This window comes from Lontra canadensis, unplaced genomic scaffold (genome assembly GCF_010015895.1).
Source record: "Lontra canadensis isolate GAN:19392208 unplaced genomic scaffold, GSC_riverotter_1.0 scaffold61, whole genome shotgun sequence".
Lineage (NCBI taxonomy): Eukaryota > Metazoa > Chordata > Mammalia > Carnivora > Mustelidae > Lontra > Lontra canadensis.
In genome coordinates, this window is record NW_022631055.1 from 11,171,745 (window position 1) to 11,186,522 (window position 14,778).

General features: G+C 37.9%; 1 protein-coding gene across 4 annotated transcripts in view; it reads left to right on the plus strand.

Moving 5' to 3' along the window:
* PLEKHH2 (pleckstrin homology, MyTH4 and FERM domain containing H2) overlaps positions 1–14,778 on the plus strand; it is a 110,743-nt gene that overhangs the window by 73,089 nt on the left and 22,876 nt on the right. For all 4 annotated transcript variants that reach the window (XR_004385059.1, XM_032877954.1, XM_032877956.1 and 1 more), the window contains 6 exons: positions 2,501–2,609; positions 3,477–3,589; positions 8,825–9,004; positions 10,926–11,023; positions 13,058–13,235; positions 14,530–14,685. Coding sequence is in view for 3 of the 4 variants with exons in the window: in XM_032877954.1 (XP_032733845.1) it covers positions 2,501–2,609; positions 3,477–3,589; positions 8,825–9,004; positions 10,926–11,023; positions 13,058–13,235; positions 14,530–14,685 (834 nt within the window). In the remaining variant the exon portion in view is untranslated. The remainder of the gene's footprint in view (positions 1–2,500; positions 2,610–3,476; positions 3,590–8,824; positions 9,005–10,925; positions 11,024–13,057; positions 13,236–14,529; positions 14,686–14,778) is intronic.

The window sequence follows — 14,778 nt, forward strand, 5'->3', positions numbered from 1 at the left end:
ACTCTTTCTTTTTTATATATTTTATATATATATATATATATAAACAACTTTTATAAATTACTCTTTCTTTTTTACAGCATGGTATTGCATTGTATGTATATACCACATTTACTTTAGCCATTCGTCTGTCAGTGGACATTTAGTCTGCTTTCAGTTCTTGGCTATTGTGACTAATGCTGCAGATAAACATGTGAGTGCAGATATCTCTTCGTGATCCTGATTTCAATTTGTCTGGATATGTACCCAGATGTACAATTGCTGGAACATAGGGTGGTTCTATTTTTAGTTTCTGTGGAGCCTCCATAATGTTTTCCACAGCGACAGCATCAGTTACGTGCCAACTAGCAGTGGCTAGGTGTTCCCTTTTCTCCACACCCTTGCTAGCATTTGCTATCATTTTTTAAATATAAAAGCCATTTTTTTAAAGGTTTTATTTATTTATTTGAGAGAGAGTGTGTGCGCAAGAGCAGGGGGAGGGACAGAGGGAGAAGCAGACTGCCCGCTGAGCAGGGAGCCCAATGAAGGGCCCCTGGGATCATGACCTGAGCCGAAGGCAGACTCTTTACTGACTGAGCCAGATGCCCCAATACAAGCCATTCTACTGAATGTGAGGTAATATCTTATTATGGTTTTGGTTGGTATTTCCTTGGTGATTAGTGATGTTGAACACCTTTTCAGGTATCTGTGGGACATCTGCATATCTTCTTTAGAGAAATGTCTATTCAGCTCCTTTGCCCATTTCTTTTTCCTTTGCTCATTTTTTAATTGGGCTAATTGTTTTCTTTACTATTGAGTTGTAGGAGTTTCTTAAATATTTTGGATATTAACCCTTTATCAAATAAATGATTCTCAAATATTTTCTCCCATTTCATAAGTTGCCTTTCATTTTATTGACTGCTTCCTTTGCTGTGCAAGTTTTTAGTTTAGTATAGTCACACTTTGTTTTTACTTTTGTTGCCTGTGCTTCTAGTATCAAATCTAAGCCATCATCACCAAGGTCAATGTCCAAAAGCTTTGTCCCTATGTTTTCTTCAAGGACTTTTGTTGTTTCAGGTCTTATGTTTAAGTCTTTATTCCATTTTTGAGTTGATTTTTTGTGTGTGGTATAAAATAAGGGTCCAATTTCATTGTTTTGCATGCGGATATCCGGTTTTTCCAACACCGTTTATCGAGGAGACTATCCTTTCCCCATTATGTATTCTTGGCAGTCTTGCCAAAGATAAGTTGACCATATATGCATGGGTTTTTTCCAGGCTCTCTGTTCTGTTCCACTGGCCTCTAAGTTTGTTTTCATGCCATACCAAGCTGTTTTGATTATTATGGCTTTGTAATATATTTTGAATCAGGAAGTATGATGCCTCCAGCTTTGTTCTTCTTGCTCAGATTTGCTGTGGCTATTCAGGATCTTTCGTGGCTCCTTAGGTTTGGCTTTTCTATTTCTGTTAAAAATTCCATTGGAATTTTTATAGGAATTGCACTGAATCTGGAGGTGTTTTAGGTAGTGAGGACATGTTAATAATACTAATTCTACCAATCCATGGATACTAAATATCTTTCCATTTATTTGTGTCTGTTTTAATTTATTTCATCAGTATTTTATAGTTTTTTGGTGTACAAGTCTTTCAGCTGGTTTGTTAGGTTTATTCCTAAGTATTTTATTCTTTTTGGTGCCATTGTAAATGGTATTATTTTCTTCATTTTCCTGTTGGATAATTCATTATTAGTGTATAGGAATGCAACTAACTTATGTATGTTGATTTTGTATCCTGCAGCTTTGCTGAATTCATTTATTAGTTCTAACAATATTTTTTTGGAATCTTTAAAGTTTTCTATGTATAAAATCATGTCATCTGCAAAGAGAGATCATTTTACTTCTTCCTTCCCAATTCGGATGCCTTTTATTTCTTTTTGTTACCTTATTGCTCTGGCTAAGACTTCCAGTGCTATATTGAATAGACGTAGCAAGAGAGGGCATCCTTGCTTCGTTCCAGATCTTGAAGAAAAGTTTTCAGTTTTTCACCATTGAGTATATTAGCTGTGGGCTTTTCTTATATGGCCTTTATTGTGTTGAGGTAAGTTCTTTCTGGGTATTTTCTTCCTTAAATTTTCCAGATTTCCCAAGTATTTTGAATGTGTTATTCGTATGTATTCAGAGTCAGATTTTAAATTTGATAGACTTTATTATGTTTCTTAAAAGAATATGAACTGGTTGCATTTATTCTAGTTTTTCGACATCATATTAACTTCCTTAATTTTATCATGCTTTTCTAAGAAACATCTATAGAAAACAATAAAAATGTGAACAATGGGAAAAAGCACTATGAGCATAATTCAAGTGAGCTTGCTTCAGATCTGTTTGACTAGATGACTTTTGGTTATTTAAAAACTAAAGAATTTTTTCAGTGACAAAGTTCTCTACTGTTTATACAGTTGTTTTTTCTTTAAGTCATCAAAGATTATATCTTGGTTAACATCTCTATTAATGTGTTTTGATTTTAAGGATACTTGGCTTTATCATCTGACTGTTGCAGCAGGAAGTAACAATGTAAATGTTGGATCAGAATTTGAGCAACTTGTTTGCAAACTGCTAAATATTGAAGGAGAACCTTGTAAGTTCATAACATATAAGGCTTTATAGTTTATGAAATGGACCCAACTCCCTTAGCCTAATTGAGTTTTTACTTTGTGAGTTCTTATTTAATGTACCCATCTGTTCATTGGCTTTGTCACGGGCCAGGTTTCTCACTGTGGTTTTTAGACTCCATCAGTCCCTGATATGCCATGTCCTGTAATCTTTCTATCTTCACTCACATTACTCCATCTGCCTGAAATTTCCCCTTCCTTCACATTTCTCACTAACCTGATAAAATCCTACCTACCATAGGAACTCCCCCCACTAGCAAGCCTACTTCACATCAGCCTCTGGCTTATAAAAGGTGCTTAATAAACGTTAAAAGTATGTCCCAATGCCCTGTGCACTTAACTCTTTTATAGCATTTGTTACTGTTCATTGAAATTATTTTTTATGGCTCAGGTGTCCCCATTGAGAATATAGATTCTATGCTATACATAATACAGAGATCATATTTGTAGTATCTAGCATAGGAATTTAACAAATGTTGATTTTAGGAAAGACTTCAAGTTTCTCTTTACCTTTCTATCTCCCTCTACTTTGGCTTCTCTTCCTCTGTCTCTCACCAGCTCCTTCTCGGAGGCATCTCCTACCTGGGTCACCAATCTTTAGCACATTTCAGCAATGTGATAGTGCTCTCCTAGATTAGTTTACCCAAAACAGAAACATGAAAATCCCAATGGCCTGGAAACAAGTAAGATAACATTGCCAAAGGTTTCTTGTGACCTGTATGAATTAAGGTTGTGAGCTAGGCCTGAATGAGCTCATTTCTAGAGGGCTAATTAATGGGAGGCCAAAATAAGTGATTCTTCTGTTTTCTATTCACACTTTATTATGTATTTAGCTTCTCAGATATGGAGACACCCTACTTTGTGTCACAGCAAAGAAGGAATCATTTCCCCACTGACAACACTACCTTCTGAAGCTCTACAGACAGAAGCTATTAAATTATTTAAGGTAAAACTTTATATGGGCTTAAACATTATTAAAATTTTAATTGGAAAAAATAAAAGTAAATAATTTAGGTTGTAAACTTTCACTCTCTCCCCCAAAATTAAAAATATGATCGTCACCATCATTTTTTAATCATAAAATTTTTGAAATTATTATTATTAACATATAATGTATTATTTGCCCCAAGGGTACAGGTCTGTGAATCATCAGGTTTACACATTTCACAGCACTCACCATAGCACATACCCTCCCCAATGTCCATAACCCAGCCACCCTATCCCTACCTCCCCAACCCCCCACAACTGATCATTTTTATTATTTAAAACATTATTATAAATAATTTAATAATATAAAAAAATTATTATTAAGAAAATCTACTGAAATAAAATTAGGTGAATTTAATATGCATTCTGATTGAGGATTTGGGGTTTACTTAAATAAACTATGAATGAGGGGGCACCTGGATGGCTCTTTCAGCTCAGGTCATGATCCCAGGGTCCTGGGATTGAGCCCCGTGTCGGACTCCCTGCTTGGCAGGAAGCCTGCTTCTCCCTCTCCAACTCCCCCTGCTTCTGTTCCCTCTCTCTCTGTGTCTCTCTCTGTCAAATAAATAAATAAAATCTTTAAAAATAAATAAATAAACTATGAATGGTTCAAGCAGTATAAAACCCTTAATATCAGAAGAATCATTTTCCTTTCAACCTCTCAAAAGGAGGGATTTCTCACACCATACCGCCCTCAGTGTTGGAGGAGCCGGGTCAGCACCCTCTTCTCCAGTGCTATTCTCCAATCCTTACCACTCAATTTCTATTAGAAATCCCTGATCACTTGAAACTTTTGCCATTCAACGATATCACTCTTTATCCCCTCATCTCTGCATTAGTCATTTTCTGGTAACTCTTCAAATCTCATTAAGGATCTTAGCTCCCAGTTCACACTCTTTCTTTCAACCTCCAATTTTGCTGTTATGTTGAACGACTTTATTTTCACTTCACTTACCAGTGAATGGTCTTAAGACTCCTGACCTTCTTGGGGCGCCTGGGTGGCTCAGTGGGTTAAAGCCTCTGCCTTCAGCTCAGGTCATGATCCCAGGGTCCTGGGATCGAGCCCTGCATCGGGCTCTCTGCTCGGCGGGGAGTCTGTTTCCTCCTCTCTCTCTGCCTGCCTCTCTACCTTGTGATCTCTCTCTCTCTGTCACATAAATAAATAAATAAATAAGACTCCTGACCTTCTTAATGCCAGGAAGCTTCACCTGTAGTCAGCTTCACCTTCCCATTCTCCATGTCCATATCCTGACCCCACCATTCCTTATAAGTATACTACCTCTAAAAGCTTCAATTCTTTTTTTAAATAATTTTTTATTTTTTTTATTAACATATAATGTATTATTAGCCCCAGGGGTACAGGTCTGTGAATCACCAGGTTTACACACTTCACAGCATTCTCCATAGCACATACCCTCCCCAATGTCCATAACCCAACCGTCCTCTCCCTACCCCTCTTCCCCCCAGCAACCCTCAGTTTGTTTTGTGAAATTAAGAGTCTCTTATGGTTTGTCTTCCCCCCGATCCCATCTTGTTTCATTTGTTCAAAAAGCTTCAATTCTAATATCTCTTTCTATAACCGTTATCTCTTAGTCTACAAGTTCTCTTATTTTCTTATTCTCCCATTTTTCATCCTGAGATCCTTGTTTTGAGCCATTCACTTTTTTTGTTTTGCAACTATGTGTGGACTGGAGCCAATATAAATCTGTGGTCTTTATTCTTTGGGGCTGACTTACTCTTCTTTTGCTTCTCTTTGGTCACAACCCCCTGCCAAACTCCCTATTCAATAATGTTCTTCACAACAAACTTACCTTCTATTTCATCAAGAAAGTTAGAGAGCATCAGACATGAATGCCTCAAATCTCACTCCCCAATAAACATTCTTTCATTTATTTTCCTTCTCTTTCTTTCCTCCAGTCTCAGAATCTTGTGTACCTTCTGTGGGTTCCGGTCTTCAATCCACACCAGGACGTTGGTATTTCATTTTGCCCTAGTTTCTTAGAGTCTCAATTTTTATCTTTCTTTTGGCTTCTTGCCTACATTTCTCCTATCTCAAAAAAAATCATCTGTTTATTAGATAACATAAATTATTATTAATTTGGGGGTATGTTATGATATGATGGTCATGGAAAAATCCTTTATCACTTAGAGATCCATAGTGAGCTATTTATTGATAAAATAACATGATGTACATTAAGATACTCCAGAAAAAAGGTGGAAGGTGGTTTGAATGAAACAAGTTTGGCAAAATGCTGACGATTGTAACACTGGGTAATGGGTACATGTGTGATCGTTACACTGTTCTCTTTATTTTTGCTCATGTTTTAAAACTACCATAATGGGGGCGCTTGGTGGCTCAGTTGGTTAAGCATCTGCCTTTGGTTCAGGTCATGATCCCAGGGTCCTGGGATCAAGCCCTGCGTCAGACTCTCTGCTTAGTAGGATGCCTGCTTCTCCGTCTCCCTCTGCCTTCCTCTCTCTCCCCCTCTCTTTCTGTGTCAAATAAACAAATAAAATCATTAAAAAATAAATAAAAATTAAAAAAAATTTAAAAAGACTCCTGTAGAAGACACAAATACCCCAAACAAGAAAGATTCCATACAAATATGTTGGAAAATCTGGATGAAGTAATAAATGTTATAACAAAGTATAAATGGCCCAAATTGAATGGAGAATGAAATATAAGTAGGGGGATTTGCCAAACTGTATAAGAATAGATCATTTCAATCCTGTTTAAATGTCTAAAACATGGAAAAGGAAGGAAATTTCCCCAATTCTGGTTTTTTTTTACTTTTTATTTCAGAAAATTTTGTTATTCCTTATGCATAATCCACTCCAGTCTTCTCCATGTTGATGCAAAAGTTGGGTATTCATCCTTTCCAATGGCTGAGTAATATTCCATTGTATGTATGGACCACATCTTTATCCATTTGTCTATTGACAGGCATCTCGGCTTCTTCCACAGTTTAGCTATTGTGGACATTGCTGCTATGAGCATTGGGGTGCATATGGCCCTTCTTTTCACTACAACTGAATCTTTGGAGTAAATACCCAGTAGTGCAGTTGCCAAGTCATAGGGTAGCAGCCTGGTGGTAGGTATTAAGGAGGGCACGTATTGCGTGGAGCACTGGGTGTTATACGTAAACAATAAATCTTGGAACACTACACCAAAAACTAATGATACATGGTATGGTGACTAACATAACACACACACACACACACACACACACACACACACACACAGAAAATTTCAGGGGTGCCTGGGTGGCTCAGTGGGTTAAAGCCTCTGCCTTCGGCTTGGGTCATGATCTCAGGGTCCTGGGATCGAGCCCCGCATCGGGCTCTCTGCTCAGTGGGGAACCTGCTTCCCTTCCTCTCTCTCTGTCTGCTTGTGATCTGTCTATCAAATAAATAAATAAATTCTCAAAAAAAAAAAAAAGAAAGAAAATTTCAAACCTATGTAACAGTAGAGAAAATATTGTGAGGTCCAAGGCTCTTGTCATTGAGCTGCACAGTTGTCAGCACATAGCCAGCTTTGTTTTCATCTCCCCACTCCTATTGCTCCCCAACATTGGATTACCCTGAAGCAATTCTCAGTCATCATATTACATGATTCTTTTTGTGAAATATTGCTTTGATACCAAACCCCAGAAAAGCTTGTACAAAACAGAGCACTTCATGCAAAAACTAATAAAATCTTAGTAAACAAAAACCAGCATCACTTTAAAAGAATACCAAATTGTGACTAAAAGAGAATTACTCCAGGAAACCAAGGATGGCTAAATATTAGGGTGTCTCTTACTATTATGTATTATCATAGACCGTCATCTCTATAGATGCTGAAAAGGCATTTGGCAAATTCAACATCGATAAGGTAATGATAGGTGTTTCCTTACTATGATGAAACTGACTGGTGGAAATCTTTTCTTTATGCATATTTCATGTAATGCTTGGGTGCAGTGCTTTCGATTAGAGAGGCAGTTTATATGATTATATCCTATTCTCAGAAGAGGTAAAGACACCTGCTTTATTTAACAACATGGTAGTTAAAGCCAACCTTTTGTGTTTATGCACTTCCCTTTAACCTTTCTTAATATATATTATATTTCATCAGATTTTAAATGCATTAATTTGGGGTGCCTGCGTGGCTCAGTTGTTAAGCATCTGCCTTCGGCTCAGGTCATGATCCTGGGGTCCTGGGATTGAGCCCCACATTGGGCTCCCTGCTTGGCGGGGAGCCTGCTTCTCCCTCTCTCATTCCCCCTGCTTGTGTTCCTTTTCTCGCTGTGTCTCTATCAAATAAATAAAATCTCTAAAAAAAAAAATAAATGCATTAATTCATTAAACATTTACTGTGTCAATCTATGCTGTGTAGAGAATACAAAGATAAATAAGACAAAGTCACTGTTCATACAAAGTTTATAGTCTTGTGGATGACAGATCATTAATGTTCTGTATACTTTTTAAACGAATGCATATGGTGCTCTTGGGTGGTGTTCGATAAATGTCAATTAGGTCAAGTTGGTTTATAGTGTCGTTGCAGTTTTCTAAATCCTTAATGATTTTCTGTCTACTTGTTCTCTCAATTATTATGAAAGGGATATTGAAATCTCCAACTATAGTTGTGGATTTGTCTGTTTCTCCTTTCAATCCTATCAGGCTTTTCTCTATATATTTGGAAGCTGTGTTATAAAGCACATAAACATTTTTTTAAAGGTTTTTTATTTTTTTAAGATTTTATTTATTTATTTGATAGAGATCACAAGTAGGCAGAGAGGCAGGTAGAGAGAGGAGGTGGGAAGCAGGCTCCCCGCAGAGCAGAGAGCTCGATGTGGGCTGGGTCCCAGGACCCTGAGATCAAGACCTGAGCTGAAGGCAGAGGCTTAACCCACTGAGCCACCCAGGCTCCCCAAGCACGTAAACATTTGGGATTGTTATGTCCTCTAGCAGAAGTGACCCCATTGTCATTATAAAATAATCCTCTTTATCCCTCGAAGAATTCCTTGCTCTGAAATCTATTTGGTCTGATTTTAATGTAGCCACTGCAGGTATCTTCGGTTAGTGTTATCATACTATGTCTTATTCCAGCCTTTTAAACAAAACTGTTGCTATGAAGAAAATCAGTATAATTCATGCAGAATAAATCTAATCATTTCTCACCTTGAATATATCTTTCCTTTTTTGTTTAATTCAGACATGCCAGCTTTTTATAAATGCAGTGGTTGACTCCCCTGCAATTGATTACCACGTATCTCTAGCCCAGAGTGCTTTGCAAATCTGTCTGACACATCCTGAGCTCCAGAATGAAATTTGCTGTCAGCTCATTAAACAGACAAGACGGAGACAGCCACAGAATCAACCAGGACCGCTGCAGGTATCTACTGATACATACACATGCAATTTAAAATGATGTTGTTTTCCTCACTCTAAGGATGATACATATTAAATCTAGACATTTGAAAAATGTGAAAAGTATGAAAAGGGAAAAATACCTATTAATATGTTGATGTATATTCTTTCAGTTTATTTCTACATTTATATGTTTCTGTATAAATGTGTATGTGTATGTACTTATGCACACTCACTGTTTCCATGTCACCAGAACTGCAGTGTGCATGCTACTTTTTTAAAACTGTAGGACGTAACATTTCCCCTGTATCCATCACCATTCTTCAGAAACATTAATGCGTTAAGATCAACCACTACACATTTAGGTTCTTCCAATCATTCTTCTTATGATAAGTACCACCATAGTAGACCACTCTGAGCCTAAACCCTGTGTACAAGTCCAGTGAATTTCTTTGAATCCATTTCTAGAATTTCCGTATCTTTTTGACAATGTTCAATGTAATTCTGCTTTTAAATTTTTTCCAGGTAAAGAGTGGTATGCCAGTAGTGATTTAGGATGCATTTCTTTAACTATTAGTGTAGCCGAATATATTTTCAGGTGGCTTTTGGCCACTGATGTTTACTCTTCGGTGAATGATTTTAATCTTTGCTTATTAATTGCCTATTAACTGCAGGATGAAACTGGAAAGTTCTTAGTCTAGCAAATAATACTTTCAGGAGATTCAGGTTTTGTGGGGCTTGAAGCTTATACAATTTAAGCTTATACTATTACTGATGGTTTATATTTTCGTAAGTATGCCACTTTCACACATTTTAAAAGAACACAGGATCACGTAAACACAATCAATAGGGCCTTTCCCGGGCCTTGGAGGGCCTGTGCATGAGCGATGTTGGAGGCTTAAGCTTCATTTACATTGAGGACCCTTCATAATCTAGCTCCAGAGGCCTCCCCTTTCTCCACTTCGTTTTATGCATCCTGCACCCAGCATACGCTGAAGGAACAAAACACACACCATTCTTCAGACACACTGCGCCTGCGCATTATCCTTCCTCGCACACCTGCTGTTCCTCCTGCTCCGTGGATCCCTTCTCTCTTCCCACCTATAGACTTTATAGTTGGCCCAGGCAACATATCTCCTGTGAATTCTTCCCTGACTCCTACAACAATTAGTTATTTCCTCCATTGGTTATACTAAAAAAAAAAAAAAAAAAAAAAAAAAAAAAGATTATGACATAGTATTAACTGTCATAATATACAACTTATATTGTAAATTACTGTTAAAATATATAATTCTCATAGACTGTAGGTAACTCAAGAGTAGAGACAGTGCCTTTTCCCCCTCCTTTTTCATATAACATTTGCAAAATGATTGAAGTTATACTTGCTTAATTAAAAACAATAAGATGAAAAGAGGATACAGAACAGAGCAAAGGAAAAACAAAAATCACATATGATCCCATTACATAGAGATAACCTCTGCTAATATCATTATACTTGCCCTTTGTTTAAATATGTATATATGTGTGTATGTGTGGGTAGATTGGCTCTGGTTTGGCGCATTTGATTTTTTTCCTGTTTTTCAGTCTGCCTTTCCTCAAAGCCATGACTTCTATCTCAGCAAATGAGTAAATACATAAGTGGACAAAAGCAATGCCCCTCATCTTTTGAGAGTGATGTCAAAAGGACTACCATATCTACATGACCTTGGGTACCTCAGTTGTAGATAGTAGGGTATACAACTAGATGGATTATAGAACATGGAATGTTTTTATGTATTATAAACACTCTAAGCAGATAGTATTTATGTGGGAGAAGCAAACACCTGTGGGGGCTGAGGAGGACCATCATCATCCCTTTCCTCTCAGCCTCCGTCAGTCACACTGGCTCTCACTTGGATCTCTGACTGCCAGGTGGTGTCTAACCCGTGGTGCTTCTCTTTGCCCAGGGCTGGCAGCTCTTGGCTCTCTGTGTTGGGCTCTTCCTTCCCCACCATCCTTTCCTGTGGCTCCTCAGGCTCCACCTAAAGAGGAATGCAGATTCCAGGTGTGCAGAGAACTAGCCGGCCGAACCGTTTACGTGGCTCTGAAAGTCGACAATAAGTCATAAGTATTTAGTAACCTGCCAGGTACATTTGCGGGAGAAGGTGTGAAACAAATGTTGATGCAGGAAGCCTTTGGTTCTCCTTTATGTGAGGCTTGGAAAATATTTCATTTGTTGTGTTAAATCTTTTACAGAAGACTGCAATAAGAGCTTAAAAAAGTGGCAAAGAATTTTTTTTTTTAGATTTTTTGTTTATTTATTTGACAGAGATCAGAAGTAGGCAGAGAGGCAGGTAGAGACAGAGGGGGAAGCAGGCTCCCTGCTGAGCAGAGAGCCCGATGTGGGGCTCGATTCCAGGACCCTGAGACCATGACCTGAGCTGAAGGCAGTGGCTTAACCCACTGAGCCACCCAGGCGCCCCTGCAAAGAATATTTTTAAGTGAAAAGTCTTTGTACATTTTAGGGGTGGATAACTTAGCAAGAGTGGGTGCTCATTCCGTAAAAGCAACTGTTTTGTTTCCTTTGTTTTCCCTGATATTTTTCTCTACATTGAATTCTTTAATGTGGGAAAACTTCCCTGAGGGTCTTCCCTCCTTTTATACCTGTGTGTATTTGAATTGCTTCAAAATTGTTACTCCCTTCAAAAAGACATTGAAAATCCAAGCGTCAGTATGGTTTTCTTAACAGTGGGACCCAGGGCACCCAGCCAGGGGCTACCACGATCATTCTGTGTACAAGTTCATGTTCCAGGACTTAAATAGACTCTGGCTCTAAAACAAACAAAACAAACACAATGAAACACAAAACAACTTGGAAATAGAAGGAAAATACTCCCCAATGTGTATTATATTTTGGGGACTCCATGATCAGAGTCATGCAATTTTATTTATTTATTTATTTATTTATTTATATTTTTACGTAATCTCTATACCCAATATGGGGCTTAAACTCATGATCCTGAGATCAAGAGTCCCATGCTCTCCTGACGGAGCCAGCCAGGGGCCCCAAGGGCACATCATTTTTAGTTACAGTCACTGAAAAGCCCCTAAACAAAGGGTGGCATTTAAAGATTTATATATTTGAGAGAGAGAGGGAAAGAGAGAGAGTGAGCATGCACAGAGAGGGGAGAAGGAGAGGGAGAGAGAGTACTAAGCAGATTCTGGGCTTAGTGCAGAGCCCGACATAGGGCTCGATTTCATGACCCTGAGATCAAGACCTGAACTGAAACCAGGAGTCAGATGCTTAAGCAGATGCATCACCCACGTGCCCCAAAAGGAGGCATTTTAAAGATTTCATTTCTAGGTAATCTCTTCACCTATCGTGGGCTTTGAACTCACAACCCTGAGATCAAGAGTCACATGCTCTGCCGATTGAGCCAGCCAAGCACCTCTAAAGGGTGACATTTTAAGGTCTGCCTAGAAGACACTTTACAGTACAAACATGTTAGGAGGTATTAGCAGTTTGCTTTTATAAAAATTATATATAACAAATGAGGGCAAATAAGATCTCTGTCCAGTTTTGCATTTATTTACTCCAGTGGTTTTCTTTAACGCTTAAGATTTTTTAAGAAGTGCATGTTTTATAGGGTAAAGAAGGGAAATGCGTGTATTTTGTTTGTTTGTTTGAAGGTATTTTCTTACCTAGTTTAGCAGTCAAGCACTAACTGCCATGTTCCTCCAAAGAGAACTAGGCCACATCATGTTTCCTAAGCTAGCCTATCCTATTTTTATACAGTTGTTTCCTTTGTATTTGTTAATATAATTACTCTCTATTGACTATATAATGACTGGTAAATATAAATTGATTTTGTGACTACAATAATGAGATAAAGAGGAAGCAGTTCTTTGTAGAGAAGGTTAATTCAGTCAGTTGCAAAAGTAAAGAAACTAGGATTTGAGAAAAGGTGTAACAGTTTAATATTATTCAAAAAGAAGAATTACTGTCAAAATTAACATAATACATGGTAATGTACACCAACCTAATGTATTAGGTGCCTTAAATTTATTCCTAGGCTTTATCTTAAGTTGTGTATTATAGGACAGAATTTGGAAAATATGCCATTTATTGCCAGCGATGTGTAGAAAGAACACAACAAAACGGAGATCGAGAAGCAAGACCCTCAAGAATGGAAATTCTTTCAACCCTTCTTCGAAACCCTTACCATCATTCTTTGCCCTTCAGTATCCCTGTGCACTTCATGAATGGGATATATCAGGTGGGTTACACTTTCTGTCCTGCTGAAAGCATGCTTGCTTCACCTTGAATCCTACATGTTGCCTCTGTGGGATAGGGACATGAGACTGTCTACCTGCCTTTATTAGCAACTGAGAGTGATCATAAACGTGCAAATATATCAAGTCTTCTAACAGAACAGCTGAGTTTTGAAACAGTTTTGCTAAGAAGGAGTCACACTGAAATCCAAATTGAGCCAAATAAGGGAGTTTTACTGCTCTTATAATTCTGATAGAGAAAATCAAAAATACTTTGGTTGAGGCCTTTCCCAACCAGTGCACTTGCTAGGTGACAAAATAAATACTGACAGTGGGTGTGTACAGGTTTAGTTTTTTCAAAGTCTCCAAATCTCAGGAATTATCTGGGAAAACTCCTCCAGGCCTTCCAGCTCTCATATCTAAGTGTTCACTTATTTTTTTTATAGATTTTATTAATTTATTTGAGAGAAAGAGAGAGAGAGCATGATCAAGGGGAAGAGCAGAAGAGAGAGCAGGGAGCCTGATGTGGGCTCGATCCCAGGATCCCAAGATCATGACCTGAGCTGAAGGCAGACACTTAACTGGCAAAGCCTCCCAGATGCCCCTAGATGTTCACTTTTTAACTGAAGCAAACATGTTCCAAAGCTGGCAGCTAATCTTTGCAGCCATAGCTTTTTATCACAGAGTTCAGATATGTAACTGCATATTAAAGAAACAAACATTATTTATTTTTATTTATTTATTAATTTTAAATTGAAGTGTTAACACTACTTTCAGGTGTACAACGCGGTGATCCTACATTTATATACATTATGAAATGATCACAAAGATAAGTCTGGTTACCATTTGTCACCATACAAAGTGATTACAAGATACGTTCCTTATGCTCCTCTTTACATCCTCATGACTGTTGAAGTGTATTTCTTGTTTACTTTTTTCCATTAGCTTAAAGATTGCATATTATATGTAGTTCTTGCTTTGCTTTTAATGGGTAGGCATGATATCTCTGCAAGATGTTTATGGCTGTCACATGATCTTCGTTTTTTTAAATTCATGTCTGTTGGCTGAAGCCAAGATTTCTGAATTCTTACAGCAACCTAGCAATTAAGGTGACATTAATTTTCTCCAGTGGAGCTTTGGTATGGGAGAAGTTAAAGCATCTAGATAAATACATGTTATCATTAATCATGCATCAAATGTGCCCTGTTGCCCCCCCACCCCCCAAAATCCTTCTTGAAATTTAAGTTTGAAACGTACGTAGTTTTTAATTTAGAAAACAACTTTGTTATTTATGCGTAGGTAGTTGGATTTGATGCATCTACCACAGTGGAAGAATTTTTGAACACTTTGAACCAGGACACAGGAATGAGGAAGCCAACGCAGTCCGGCTTTGCATTATTCACCGACGATCCTTCTGGCAGGGATTTAGAGCACTGTCTTCAAGGAAACATTAAGGTGAAGCCAACTCCTTTTAAGAAAGCAGACCCAGCAGACAACCAAGAAGCTACCTTTTGCTATTTGCAAAAAATCAGTTCAGGAGGTCTCAAA